Source organism: Macaca mulatta, chromosome 16 (assembly GCF_049350105.2).
Source record: "Macaca mulatta isolate MMU2019108-1 chromosome 16, T2T-MMU8v2.0, whole genome shotgun sequence".
In the NCBI taxonomy this organism is placed as follows: Eukaryota; Metazoa; Chordata; class Mammalia; order Primates; family Cercopithecidae; genus Macaca; species Macaca mulatta.
Genome location: NC_133421.1, coordinates 9,001,453 through 9,016,164, shown reverse-complemented (window position 1 = coordinate 9,016,164; position 14,712 = coordinate 9,001,453). Strand labels below are relative to the sequence as shown.

Below are 14,712 nucleotides of genomic sequence, written 5' to 3'. Positions count from 1 at the left end.
CCAGGCTTTTGACATCATTGAATTCAAGGATGAGCTGGAAAATAGTGAAAGTGCGGAGATGTACATGCTCAAGAAAGGGGAATACAGGTGTACTCACACAGTCTTGAGTAAACGAGTTGGGGACTGCTACCTTTATGGATTTCTTTAATCAAGGGGTACAATATTCATGAATTTTCAAAAAAAGGTGGAGATTTCTCAGAAATGTGATGCTACCCATTTTTACACCAAATATGGGTGTTCTCAAAACTGTTCCAGCGCTGGTGGGTGTGTGTTTAGTACGTTAATGAACATATAATGAGGTCCTAGGTGAAACCTAGGTTGAACCCAGCACCATGTTGGGTCCAGTCTGTCTTAGCCAGCTTGGCCCACACCCTGTTTTTTAGGTTCTTATCAGCCCATAGCCCCTAGTCATCTGAAAATGCTGCCTAGAATTTTTTTCTTTTTTTTTTTTTTGAGATGGAGTCTCACTCTGTTGCTCAGGCTGGAGTGCAGTGGCGCAATCTCAGCTCACTGCAACCTCCACCTCCCAGGTTCAAGCAATTCCCTGCCTCAGCCTCCCAAGTAGCTGGGATTACAGGCTCCCACCACCGCATCTGGCAATTTTTTTTTTTTTTAAAGTAGAGACGGGGTTTCAACATCTTGGCCAGGCTGGTCTTGAACTCCTGACCCCGTGATCCATCCACCTTGGACTCCCAAAGTGCTGGGATTACAGTGTGAGCCACCATGCCCAGCCTGCCTGAAATTTTTGTTCTCCTGTGACCACCTTGTATTATTCCTGTCTCTTATATTTTTCTTGTTTTATTTATACACACACACATACACACGCACCTGCACACACACATGCACACACACGTATATATGTTTCTGTTTGTTTGTTTCAAGAGACAGGGTCTCACTATGTTACCAAAGCTGGTCTCAAACTTCTGGGCTCAAGCAATCCTCCTGCCTTAGCCTCTTGAGTAGCTGGGATTATAAGCACATACTATTGTTCCCAGACCAAACTGAGGGTTGGGCTGCTATTTCTCGCGGCCCAGTAATGAGATGCAGATGAACTGGGGAGGAAGACAGTTTTTATTTGTGCAACCTGTTACAGGGAGAAGGCCTGGAAATGATCACCAGACAAACTCAAAATTACAAAATTTTCCAGAGCTTATATACCTTCTGACCTATATGTCTACGCGTAAGTGTGCATTCATCTAAAGACATACGTGATTAACTTCCTTATGTATATATTTTTGAGACAGAGTTTCACTGTGTTGCCCAGGCTGAAGTGCAGTGGCATGATCTCAGCTCACTGCAACCTTTACCTCCTGGGTTCAAGTGATTCTCCTGCCTCAGCCTCCTGAGTAGCTGGGACTGCAGGCATGCGCCACCATGCCCGGCTAAATTTTTTTTTTTTTTTTGTATTTTTAATAGAGACAGGGTTTCGCCATGTTAGTCAGGCTGGTCTCAAACTCCTGACCTCAAATGATTCGCCCATCTCGGCCTCCCAAAGTGCTGGGATTACACGCATGAGCCACCGTGCCGAGCCGGTTAACTTCTTTGAATCTGTAACTAAGGTCTGAGTCCTGAAGACACGCCTCTGGAGCCTCAGTAGATTTACTTAATCTAAATGGGTCCAGGTGCTGGGGCGATTACCCTTATCTTGTTTCCTGCTAAATCACGGAGGTTTGGGGTGTTCCTTCAGACCCCCTGTAAACTTTTTTGTGGAGGCCTGGAGAGTTTCTTCAGATCCACAATAAAATTTATTGAATCCTAAATGGGTCCTATTAAGAATTCCTTCGTGATTTTGTCATGCTTTAAGACCCAGGAAAGGCCTGGGCAAAACTCTTGGTGGGCTTTTGTTACATTCCAGCCTTTGTATAAAGGCACTGGCTTTTAATATTTAACTTAACCACTCAATCAGTACTGAACCAGTTGTTATGGAGGCCCGCATTAGTGAGACCTGGCCTGCCACAGTACCACCACACCCAGCCCTTATGATTTTATCTGTCACACAGGCTGCAGCTTAGTGGCACCAACATATCCTACTGCAGCCTTGAACTCCTGGACTCAAGTGGTCCTCCTGCTTCAGCCTCCAGAGTAGCTGGGACTACAGGCACATGACGCCATGCCTGGCAAATTTTTAAATTATTTGTAGAGATGGGGTCTTGCTATGTTGCCTAGGCTGGTCTCTAACTCCTAGGCTTGACCGATCCTCGAACCTTGACTTCCCACTGTTGGGATTACAGGCATGAACCGCCATGTCCACCCCATGATTTTCTTAATAGCATTTTCTTTTCTCTAGCTTAATTTTAAGAATATAGCATATATATAAAATATAAAAAATACATGTTAGTCTGCAATGTGATTGGTAAGGCTTCCAGTCAATAGGAAGCTATTAGTAGTTAAGTTTTTGGGGAGTCAAAAAACTTTTTTCTTTCTTTCTTTCTTTCTTTCTTTCTTTCTTTCTTTCTTTCTTTCTTTCTTTCTTTCTTTCTTTCTTTTTTTTTTTTTATTGAGACAGGGTCTCATCGGGCACGGTGGCTCACACCTGTAATCCCAGTACTTTGGGAGGCCAAGGCAGGTGGATCACCTGAAGTCAGGAGTTTGAGACCAGTCTGACCAACATGGAGAAACCCCACCTCTATTAAAAGTACGAAATTAGCCGGGCATGGTGGTGCATGCCTGTAATTCCAGCTACTCGGGAGGCTGAGGCAGGAGAATCACTTGAACCCAGGAGGCCGAGGTTGCCGTGAGCCGAGATCGTGCCATTGCACTCCAGCCTGGGCAATAAGAGTGAAACTCCATCTCAAAGAAAAAAAAAAAAAAGAAGACAAGGACTCTCTCTGTCACCCAGGCTGGAGTGCAGCAATGCGAACATGGCTCACTGCAGCCTTGACCACCTTGGCTCAAGCAATCTTCCTGCCTCAGCCTCCTGAGTAGTTGGGACCACAGGTGCATGCCACCATGCTGAGCTAATTTTGTATTTTTATAGAGACGGAGTCATGCCTTGTTGCCCAGGCTAGACTCAAACTCCTGAGATCAGGCAATACGCCTGCCTTAACCTCCCAAAGTGCTAGGATTATAGGCACAGGCCACTACGCACACCGTTTTTCTTTCTTTCTTTGTTTTTTGTTTGCTTTTTTTTTTTTTTTTTTTTGAGAAGGGGTCTTGCTCTGTTGCCCAGGCTGGAGTGCAGTGGTGCAATCTTGGCTCACTATAACCTCCACCTCCCGGGTTCGAGCAGTTCTCCTGCTTTAGCCTCCCGAGTAAGTGGGACTACAGGCACACACCACCATGCCTGGCTAATTTTTGTATTTTTAGTAGAGACAGGGTTTCACTATGTTGGCCAGGCTGGTCTCGAACTCCTAACCTCATGATCCACCCACCTCGGCCCCCCAAAGTGCTGGGATTACAAGCATGAGCCCAGTTCTTTGTTTTTTCATTCTGTTTTTGTTTTGTTTTGTTTTGTTTGCAGGTGGGGAGAGGGAGTCAAAAAGTATACATGGGCTTTGATTGTGCAGAGGGGTCAGTGTCTGTAACGTTTAGAGACACTGGTTCTTCAAGGGTCAACTCTAGTTTGTCTTAAGAGCAACAAGTTAAGCCATAAGCCAGCTAGTTCACCAGAGAGAACCAAGGGGGAAAGATCCTAAGAAGAGCAGTCTTGGGGTCAGAACAAACCTCAAAGATTGGCCTCAGAAACCATCCCTGCCAGAATTTAATTGAATCAGACTATGGAGGAATTTATGCCCCAGGATATTGTCAAAAATAACAGAGCAATCAGCTTGCAATTAGTGGAGCTTAACAGCTGGGTGTGGGGAAAGAGACGAAGAGAGCCCTGCTAAAACCACTATTCTCTTACTGTGACTATAGGTACACTCAAGGCTACATCCTCTGACGAATGACACCAAAGACTTCACAATATGGGGGAAATAGACTTCACTTATATAATCTAGCCAAGTCACTAAACAAACAAGCAAATAACAACAGAAACAAGCCCTACCCAGAGGAAAGAGAATTAGAGTTGCTAATATAATATTATTATTGTTATTATTTTGAGACAAAGTCTCACTCTGTTACCCAAGCTGGAGTGCAGTGATGTGATCTCAGCTCACTGCAACCTCCACCTCCCAGGTTTCAGTGATTCTCCTGCCTCAGCCTCCCAAGTAGCTGGGATTACAGGTGCGCACCACCACGCCCGGATAATTTTTGTGTTTTTAGTAGCGATGAGGTTTCCCCATGTTGGCCAGGCTGGTCTTTAACTCCTGACCTCAGGTGATCCGTCCACCGTGGCCTCCCAAAGTGCTGGGATTATAGGCGTGAGCCACTGTGCCCAGCCTAATATATTATTTTAAATGTCCAGTTTTTGACCAAAAAAATTATAAGATTTGCAAAGAAAAAAGAAAGTGCGACCCATACACAGGAGCAAAAAAATAGGCAACAAATACTGCCTGTGAGAGAGCCCAGATATTTGATTTAATGGAAAAGATTTCAAAGCACTTATTATAAATATGTTCAAGGAACTAAGGAAACCATGCTTCAAGAAGTAATGAAGACCAGGCATGGTGGCTCATGCCTATATTCCCAGCACTTTGGGAGACTGACGCAGGCAGATCACCTGAGGTCAGGAGTTTGAGACCAGCCTGGCCAACATGGCAAAACCCCATCTCTACTAAAATACAAAAATTATCCAGGCATGGTGGTGCATGCTTGTAATCCCAGCTACTAGAGAGGTTGAGGTGGGAGGACTGCTTGAACCCAGAAGATGGAGGTTGCAGTGAGCTGAGATCACACCACTGCACTCCAGCCTGGGCAACAGAGTGAGACTCTGTCTCAAAAAAACAAAAAGAAAAACAAAAAACCCCAGAAATTCTATGTGTGAACATATTGACTAAATTCAAAAGGGTATTATATGGTTTTTCTGTAAATTGAGCATTGAAATAAAAGCACAACAAGGTACTCTTAGGGCACTAATCTTGCTCTTTAACAACATTTGTAAAAGGTTATAAAAGGTGTTTGCTTTTTTAAATTTCTGAGTCATTTTGGCAAAATAAATAACTTGTGGTAATTTGGAATTCTATTTCATAACATCAAGTGTTTAAATCTCTAACACATTTAACAGGCTTCCCAAAATTAAACTTCAGTTACAAAATTGCCTTTCCTGATGCCTGGCTTTTGAATGCTACAGAGAGCACCTGGAGTATCCAAAAGAGAGGTAAACAGAATTATTTGACATGTTTAGTTACATGGGATTGCCAAAATGGTGTTCAATCTTCTTTAGGTTATATTCTGGTGAGTAATACTAATGTATGTTCCAAAATTGTGTGGGATTTCTAAAATTCTAATGTCTAAAGCATATGCTATCAGTCATAATTAAGGTTGTTATGTGAAGTTATTGTAAATATAACAGAGATAATCAAACTTCTTTGTCAATTGTGTTTCTAACTGTAACTACCCTGGACATTTTGTTATTCACAGACAATTGTCTTGTTTTGATCCTTTTCATAAGATGGTTTATATTAAGCTATAGGACTCTGCAGCCATAAAAAAGAATGGATTCATGTCCTTTGCAGGGACATGGATGAAGCTGGAAACCATCATTGTCAACAAACTAACACAGGAACAGAAAACCAAACACCACATGTTCTCACTCGTAAGTGAGAGTGGAACAATGAGAACACATGGACACAGGGAGGGAGGGGAACATCACACACTAAGTCCTGTCAGGGGGTGGAGGACAAGGAGAGGGAGAGCATTAGGACAAATACCTAATGCATGCAGGGCTTAAAACCTAGATGATGGGCTGGGCACGGTGGCTCACGCCTGTAATCCCAGCACTTTGGGAGGCCAAGGCGGGCGGATCACGAGGTCAGGAGATCGAGACCACCCTGGCTAACATGGTGAAACCCCATCTCTACTAAAAATACAAAAAATTAGCAGGGTGTGGTGGCAGGCGCCTGTAGTCCCACCTACTGGGGAGGCTGAGGAAGGAGAATGGTGTGAACCCAGGAGGCAGAGCTTGCAGTGAGCTGAGACCGTGCCAGTGCACTCCAGTCTGGGCCACAAAGCGAGACTCCGTCTCAAAAAAAAAAAAAAAAAAAAAATTGAGTAGGGTATACTCCTGTGAACAAAATTTGGAGCATGTTTGTTTCTCTCTGCCTGGTTCCTCTAGAATTTAGAAACTATCTGTGGGCCGGGCGCGGTGGCTCAAGCCTGTAATCCCAGCACTTTGGGAGGCCGAGACTGGCGGATCACGAGGTCGGGAGATCGAGACCATCCTGGCTAACACGGTGAAACCCCGTCTCTACTGAAAAAATACAAAAAACTAGCCGGGCGAGGTGGCGGGCGCCTGTAGTCCCAGCTACTCGGGAGGCTGAGGCAGGAGAATGGCGGGAACCCAGGAGGCGGAGCTTGCAGTGAGCTGAGATCCGGCCACTGCACTCCAGCCTGGGAGACAGAGCGAGACTCCGTCTCAAAAAAAAAAAGAAAAAAAAGAAACTATCTGTGAGTATTTGTAACCTATGACAATATAGTTGTTTGCATCAGTGCAATAGGAATCCATTTTCTTTTGCAACAGGATGCAATTGGAGAAACTGGTTGTTTCACCAAGGCTTTAACTGGAATGGTATGCTTCCCTTTAAGGAGTCAATCTCAACTTGCTTGAGGCACCGCACCTAGCTGTTCTTTTCTTTTTTTTTTTTTTGAGACGGAGTTGTGCTCTGTCACCCAGACGGGAGTGCAGTGGCGCGATCTCGGCTCACTGCAACCTCTGCCTCCCTGGTTCAAGCAATTCTCCTGCTGGGATTACAGGCATGCGCCACTATGCCCAGTTAATTTTTGTATTTTTAGTAGAGACGAGGTTTCTCCATGTTGACCAGGCTGGTCTTGAATTCCTGAACTCAGGTGATCCACTGGTCTCGACCTCCCAAAATGCTGGGATTACAGGCGTGAGCCACCGCTCCCAGCCAAGGCCTCAGGATTTTTGAGCTACCCTTAACCCCACCTTATTTTGCCTTGATACAAGTTTTCTAATAACCTGGTTTGTCTCTTCTCGGCTTCAGGCCATCAAACTCCAAATGTTCATGGAACCGGAGCCTCAGATGATGGTGGCTACTTTTGCTAGGGACCCTCAGATAGGCCTCTGAGGGAGCCATCTTCCCCAAACAGCGCCCCCTGTCAGCAGGAAGTAGTTAAGATCGGTCTTGGTCTTTATCCTTGTTCTAACAGCAGTCAGATGGACTTCTTTAGAGCGGGGAACAACAATGATAGATGCAGGAGGCAGATGAGGGGGTGGGTCCCCAGACAATCTCCCACCGGCCTAGGTACTGGAAGAATGTGATGGAGCCATGGAAGTTCACACCGTTTGCATCCGGGAGGAGCCTGGCCTCCAGTTCCTGTGTGGTGGCCTGGGATTAAATCTGTAAAGTGGGGGCCTCCTAGCAGGACCGCCTCTTACTTTGCTGAGAGTGTCTTTCTTTTTTTTCCTTTTCACCCCATAAACCCTGCTCTACCCACTGTTCAATGTGTCCGTGTGCGTCAATTTTCCTGGTCGTGTGATAAGAACCTGTTTTTTCTGCAACAACATCACCTAACAGAAGAATTACAGTCTAAAGAGAGGTCATAATATTATGCAATCCAAAGAATAGAAATAAAAATAATGAAGAAAAGGCCAGGCGTGGTGGCTCACGCCTGTAATCCCAGCACTTTGGGAAGTCGAGATGGGCGGATCACCTGAGGTCAGGAGTTCGAGACCAGCCTGACCGATATGATGAAACCCCATCTCTACTAAAATACAAAAAAAAAAAAAAAAAAAAAATGAGCTGGGCATGGTGGCATGCCTGGTGGCATCTGTAATCCCAGCTACACAGGAGGCTGAGACAGGAGAATTGCTTGAACCCAGGAGGCAAAGGTTGCAGTGAGCCGAGATGGCGCCACTGCACTCCAGCCTGGGCAACAGAGTTTTCTGAGGCTGAGGCAGGAGAATCACTTGAACCCAGGAGGTGGAGGCTGCAGTAAGCCAAGATCACGCCACTGTACTCCAGCCTGGGCAACAGAGCAAGACTCCATCTCAAAACAAAACAAAACAAACAAAAAAAGCCGGGTGTGGTGGTGCATGCCTGTACTCCCCAGCTACTTGGGAGGCTGAGACAGGAGAATCGATTTAACCCAGGAGGCAAAGGTTGAGGTGAGCCGAGACTGTGCCGTTGCATTCCTTGGTGACAGGAGCGAAACTCCACCCCCCAAAAATAATAATAATGAAAAAGAAAAACAAAAATGAACAACCTAGCTGGGCACAGTGACACATGCCTGTAATTCCAGCACTTTGGGAGGCCAAGGAGGGAGGATTGCTTGAGTTCAGGAGTTCAAGACCAGCCTGGGCAACATAGTGACACCTTGTCTCTACAAAAAATGAAATCAGCCAGACGTGGTGACTCACACCTGTAGTTCTGCCTACTCAGGAGCCTGAGTGGGAGGATCGCTTGAGCCTGGGAGGTTGAGGCTGCAGTGAGCTGAGATTGCACCACTGCACTCCAGCCTGGGCAACAGAGTGAAAACCTGTCTCAAAAAAATTATATATATATTCTTAGGATGAATGAAAAAATGGAGAGAGGGAGAGAAAGAGAAAAAGAGAAGATACATACATACAGCTGATTCTTATTGTTTGTGGATTTAATATTTGCAAATTCACCTACTTCCTAAAATTTATTTATAACTTTAAAATCAGTATTTGTGGCCATTTGCAGACATGAGCAAACTGGTGAAAAATTTGAGTCACCCAACGCACATGCTCACCACTGAGGATAGACAAGGCTCTGTTGAGAGCTCTACCTTCTAGTTTTCTAGTTTTCTATTTTCAATCTACTTAATGACATGTTTTTCATAGTTTTAAAGTTTTTGTTGATGATTTTGCTGATTAAAATGTGCCCCCCAGAACAGGCGCAGTGGCTCACACCTGTAATCCCAGCACTTTGGGAGGCCAAGGTGGGTGGACCACCTGAAGTCAGGAGTTCAAGACCAGCCTGACCAACATGGTGAAACCCTGTCTCTACAAAAAACAAAAAACAAAAAAACAACAACAAAAAAAAACGAAATTAGCTGGGTGTGGTGGTGCATGCCTGTAATCCCAGCTAGTCCGGAGGCTGAGGCAGGAGACCTGCTTGAACCCAGGAGGCGGAGGTCACAGTGAGCCAAGATCACGCCATCGCACTCCAGCCTGGGCAACAAAAGTGAAACTCCATCTCAAAAAAAAAAGAATGAGAGAAAAATTTGCAAAGATGATTAAGAGCCTCAAAAATCTGTGGGGGGGGGAAAATCAAAAAGCCTAGTAGGCATGCTACTGAATTCTCAGAAGGAAAGAATAGGACAGAAAAACATATTTGAAAGAATGTCTAAAAACTTCCCAAATACGCTAAAAGACAATTCTACAGAATCAAAACATCTCAGGGAAACCCAAACAGGATAACTGAGAAAACTATGCCTGGGCACACGGTGATGGTTAATGTTATGCGTCAACTTGACTGAGTTAAGGAACGCCCCGAGAGCTGGAAAAACATTGTTTCTGGGTGTGTCGGTGAGAGTGTTTCTTGAAGAGATCGGCATTTGAATCGGTAGACTGAGTAAGGTTCTCTTGCACCAGTGTAGTTGGGCATTGTCCAATCAAGTGAGGGCTTGGAAAGAACAAAAAGATAAGAGGAAGGGTGAGTCCTCTCCTTGAGTTCAGACATCCAACTTCTCCTGCCTTTGGACCTAGGAGCTCCTGATTCTTGGGTCTTTAGACTCTAGGACTTACACCAGCACCACCACTGCCACTGCCACCACTACCACCACCACCCCACCTCCAGTTCTCAGGCCTTTGGACTCAGACTGAATTACACCACCAGCTTCCTGGTTCTCCAGATTACAGATGGCAGATTGTGAAACTTCTTGGTCCCTGTAATCGTTTGAGCCAATTCCCATGACAAAACCCCTCATTTTTGCTGTGGGGAAGCTCAATAAATAGAAAAAACAAAAACATATGTATATATATAATCACATATAGAAGTAATGTGATTATTAGCACAGAAGAGACATATCTATCTCCCCCAGGGGTTCTGCTGGAGAACTCCAATACACACACCAAAGCCAAACTGTCAAAAACCAAAGAACCAGAGATAAAAAGAAAATCTTGAAAGGATTGAGAGAAAAATAACAGGAAATAATGATCCCAAAGACTGTGAACTTCTCACTAGAAACTGTGAGGGCCGGAAGATAGGACATCTTAAGGACTTCCCTTTCAGAAGCCCCTCTCCCACAAGGGAGAGAGAGAGCTGTTCTCCTTTCTCTATCTTTTGAGTACTAAACCTCTGCTCCTAAACCAAAAAAAAAAAGGGCTAAAAGAAAAAAATAAACCTGTCACACCAGAAGCCTATCTCCAGCGAACATATTCTTTAGGAATGAAGGCAAAATAGACATTTCCCGACAAAAAGAAAACTAAGATCATTTGTCACCAGCAATGCTGCTCTGTAAGAAATACTAAAAGTTCTTTAGGCGGAAGGGGAATGATGTCACGGGGAACTCACTTTCAGGAATGAGAGCAAAGGCTAAATAGGCCAAGCGCAGCGGCTCACGCCTGTAATCCCAGAACTTTGGGAGGCCGAGGTGGGCGGTTCACCTGAAATCAGGAGTTTGAGACCAGCCTGGCCAACAGGGTGAAATCTCATCTCTATTAAAAATACAAAAAGTAGCTGGGCATGGTGGTGGGCGCCTGTAATCCCAGGTACTTGGGAGGCAGAGGTTGCAGTGAGCCGAGACTGTGCCACTGCACTCCAGCCTGGGTGACAGAGCGAGACTGTCTCAAAAATAAATAAAATAAAAATACCTAAAATAAACCAGAAATGACTTGCAGAGGATGTAGAACATTGATACCCACATTAAGGTGCTAATGAAGGGGGAAAAAATGGCCAGCTAAAACCAACATATTACCCCCAAATCCTTTAACTTCAGCTTCTGTATTACAGCATCTATATCATCTTTTCATTCTTGGTTCGAGGCCAAAATAAAAGTACATTTTTGTTCATTTGTTAGTGACTCAAGAAAAGTGTAGGAAAAAAATACAAAAGAAAGTATGCCTCCTAGTGGTGGGATTAAGGGTGATCATTTCTCCCCCTCTGCATTATACCTTTCTACACTTTCCAAATTATTTATGACGATCAGTAAAACAGGTTAAAAAGCTGTTATGGCTAGTATCACCTTAATGCAGGACAAGAGATGCATCTGTTGTGACTACAACAAACTCAGCACAGAGCAGGGGCTGTGCGCGGGCTCAGTGACTGGAAGGTCCCCTCCCGCTAACAGATCAGCAGCAGCCCAGGCAGGAGGCAGGAGGCAGGAGGCAGGAGGCAGGAGGCAGAAGGCAGGAGGCAGGGCCTGTGGGTCCCCTGAATCCCAATGAAGCACTCCATGGTCACATTTTTGGTCAAAATTAGTAAACTTTATTTAAACTTCAAAAAAATAAAATAACAGACAAAAGGCAGCTTTAGCTTTGTTCTTCTCGAGGATCAGCTGTAACCACTCAGAGCAGGAACTACCCCTAAGTTAAAATGCCCTTTACCCGCCCCCACATCAAGTCACAGGCAAGGAAGGATCTTCAATTTGGGGACAGGCAAGGGGTGGGTGGGGTAGGAATGAGAACACCACTGGGCCAGTGGGTTCTGACAGCATGAGTGGAGAACGAGACAAGAATCTGCATCAGAAACGGGATCCAGAAGTTCACCAAGAGCTCTGCCACAAGGCGTTTATGTACAAGGGAGCTGGGCTGGGGGTGACACCCCACGAGGGAAGCAAGAACTGCACAGCAGCATGGGCAAGCTGCCCTGGACCCTAGCCCGCTGCCGCGCCCCACGAGCCCTCAGTTCTCCTCATCGCTGTCATCCGGGCTGATGGCCGGGCTGGTGAGGCTGTAGGTGGGGCTGGTGGGCGAGTAACCAGGGGAAGTGGGAGAGTAAGTCGAGCCTTTGGGAGAGGTGGGCGAGTAGGTGGGGCTGGTGGGTGAGTACTTTGGAGAAGTGGGCGAGTAAGTGGGACTAGTAGGTGAGTACTTGGGAGAGGTTGGGGTGTAGACTGGAGAGGTTGGGGAATAAGTAGGGGATGTTGGGGAGTATTTTGGGGTGGTGGGTGAATAGGTGGGACTGGTAGGAGAGTACTTGGGAGAGGTGGGTGAATATTTGGGACTGGTAGGTGAGTACTTGGGGGAGGTTGGGGTATACTCTGGGGAGCTGGGACTGTAGGAAGGACTGGTTGGGGTATACTTGGGTGAGGTTGGGCTGTAGCTGGGCGAGCTGGGGCTGTAGCTGGGTGAGCTTGGGGTATAGGTTGGAGACTGTGGTGTGTATCGTGGGCTGGAAGGGGAGTAACTTGGTGAGGTCGGGGAATAACTGGGTGATGTTGGAGAGTAGCTTGGAGAGGTTGGGCTGTAGTTAGGGCTGGTAGGCGTGTAGTTGGGACTAGTAGGTGAATAGCTGGGTGATGTTGGGCTGTAGCTGGGTGACGTTGGGGTATAATTGGGACTGGTTGGAGAATAGTTCGGGCTGGTGGGTGAGTAACTTGGGGAAGTGGGTGAGTAGCTGGGGGAGGTGGGTGAATAGCTTGGAGAGGTTGGTGAGTAGCTGGGGGAAGTGGGAGAATAGCTGGGTGAAGTTGGCGAGTAGCTGGGAGATGTCGGCGAGTAGCTGGGAGATGTCGGCGAGTAGCTGGGAGAGGTGGGCGAGTAGCTAGGGGAAGTGGGCGAGTAGCTGGGAGAGGTGGGTGAGTAGCTGGGAGAGGTGGGTGAGTAGCTGGGAGAGGTGGGTGAGTAGCTGGGAGAGGTGGGCGAGTAGCTGGGAGAGGTCGGTGAGTAGCTGGGTGATGTGGGACTATAGTTGGGACTGGTTGGAGAATATGATGGAGAGGTAGGGGAGTAGGAGGGTGAAGTGGGGGAATAAGAGGGACTCTGGGGTGTGTAGCCCCCAGGAGAGCGGGGCTCATAGGCAGGTGACGTTGGCGAGTAGCTGGGAGACATGGCACCACCTGTGGGGAAACAGCCAACAAAGGAGATGAGTAATGGACAGACTCACCCAGAACTGAGGAGGAAACAAACCTGGCCCGACAGATGGCGACAGCTCACCTGGTGAAGGGATGTAAGGGCTTGAGGGACCCGGGGACCCCGGGGAGCCGGGTGTGGGAGACCAGGCAGGGGAGTAACCTGGGCTGAAGCCACTGGCATCTGATGCAGCACTGGGAGAGAAGCCAGCTGCCCCTGGGGTCATTCCACTCCCTATAGAGTGAGAAAAGCAAGTTAAGGCCAGAGCTGAAGATCAAATGCCCCCAATTCTTCCTGCCCACCTTTCAATAGCCCTCTGCGGCCTTCAAGAGTTCCAACAATGGCTGCTGTTCATGATCCCAGCTCACCCACCTCTGAACCACCTGGAGGGCCCTCTTCCTGGATCAGGTTACTCACCAACACTGGGGGACCAGGCGCCGTAGGCAGGGGTTGCACCCTGGTTCCAAGGCGTCATGGCAGGAGAGATTCCACCCATGGGACTGGGTGCTGAGCCAAAGAACATGCCGGTGGCTGCAAAGAGGCACACAGGAAATCGTGAGGAGCAAGAACAGCAACAACAGACTAGTGACACCCTCCCACCCACGGCCTGCCCCACCGCCTCGCCAATGCAGGCAGGTACTGGGCAGCTAGGGCCTCATACTCACGTCCAGCAGCCCCCAGGCCGGGGATATTGGTGGGGATCTCCATGCCATACTTGCACTTCTCTGCATCAAGCAGTAGGTCAAAGCAGCCAGTGCCGGCTGGAGCCAGCTGGCCCAGCATGATATTCTCAGAGACCCCCTTCATGGGGTCGCTCTCGCCATGTGCGGCTGCTTCCATAAGCACATCCACCTGAACAGAGCAGACAGGCCCCATGAGACCCCACCACACACAGCACCTGGCTGTCCCATCACCACAGCCCAGCCGCCCAAAGTGGGCGCCCTTCTTCCCACACTGCTCCCTCCTTCTGCCCTATTCATAAATTCCACTGTTACCGTTTCCTCAAAGGAACACTTCATGAGTGGTCCTGTGTCCTGGCGGTTGACTCCGTGTCGGGTGATGGCCATCAAATGGCCACGACAGGTCATGGTATCACACAAGAGAGCCAAGTGTCGGTAATTGACATAGGAGCCATCAAACGAGATGACATGGTACAGCTCCCGCTCCAGGGCCTTCCGCACAGCTTCAATGCCCAGCACCTGGCACAGGGGAGGGAAGCAGACGGGAGGGTCAGGACTGAGCAACTCTGCTCTCTTTCCTGCTTCTGCCACCACCCAGATCCAGGGAGGGGGTCAGGAGCCAGGACATCCCACACTCAGAAATGGATTCCGGCAGAAAAAGTCTGAGCCTGAGGAAATCCTGTGAGTGGACAGCACAGAATGAGGGGCCTGAGAGCCAGAGATCCACGAAAGGCCGCTGGGCAGCACACTAGGGCTCACCGTGAAGATCTCCACGATGTCATTGGACGTGGTGCGCACGGGGTCCACATCCTTCTCACTCAGCACCCGCATCAAGCTCACGCCGTCCGTCTCCAGGATCCACTCCTGCAGGGCCTTGAATTCCCCGTCCTCTGTGATGATGATTTTCTTCTTGTTGTCTGTCTGTGGCAAGTGCATGTACACCTGTGGGAAAGACAGCGTGCTCAGGGTGGGCAGGGCGGGGAATCGGGGAGC

The 14,712-nt window shown here is 47.6% G+C and overlaps 1 protein-coding gene across 2 annotated transcripts in view; it reads right to left on the bottom strand.

Moving 5' to 3' along the window:
- Positions 1-11,430: 11,430 nt before the first annotated feature.
- The window catches only part of POLR2A (RNA polymerase II subunit A), a 34,190-nt gene continuing 30,908 nt past the window's right edge, over positions 11,431-14,712 (bottom strand). The window contains exons 24-29 of one of the 2 annotated variants that reach the window (XM_077970203.1): positions 14,447-14,661; positions 14,035-14,275; positions 13,705-13,891; positions 13,457-13,570; positions 13,124-13,273; positions 11,431-13,026 (exon numbers count right to left, since the gene is read on the bottom strand). In XM_077970203.1, the coding sequence (XP_077826329.1) occupies positions 11,870-13,026; positions 13,124-13,273; positions 13,457-13,570; positions 13,705-13,891; positions 14,035-14,275; positions 14,447-14,661 (2,064 nt within the window). In that variant the 3' untranslated portion in view covers positions 11,431-11,869. The remainder of the gene's footprint in view (positions 13,027-13,123; positions 13,274-13,456; positions 13,571-13,704; positions 13,892-14,034; positions 14,276-14,446; positions 14,662-14,712) is intronic. The other variant, XM_015118513.3, reaches the window with a different exon arrangement.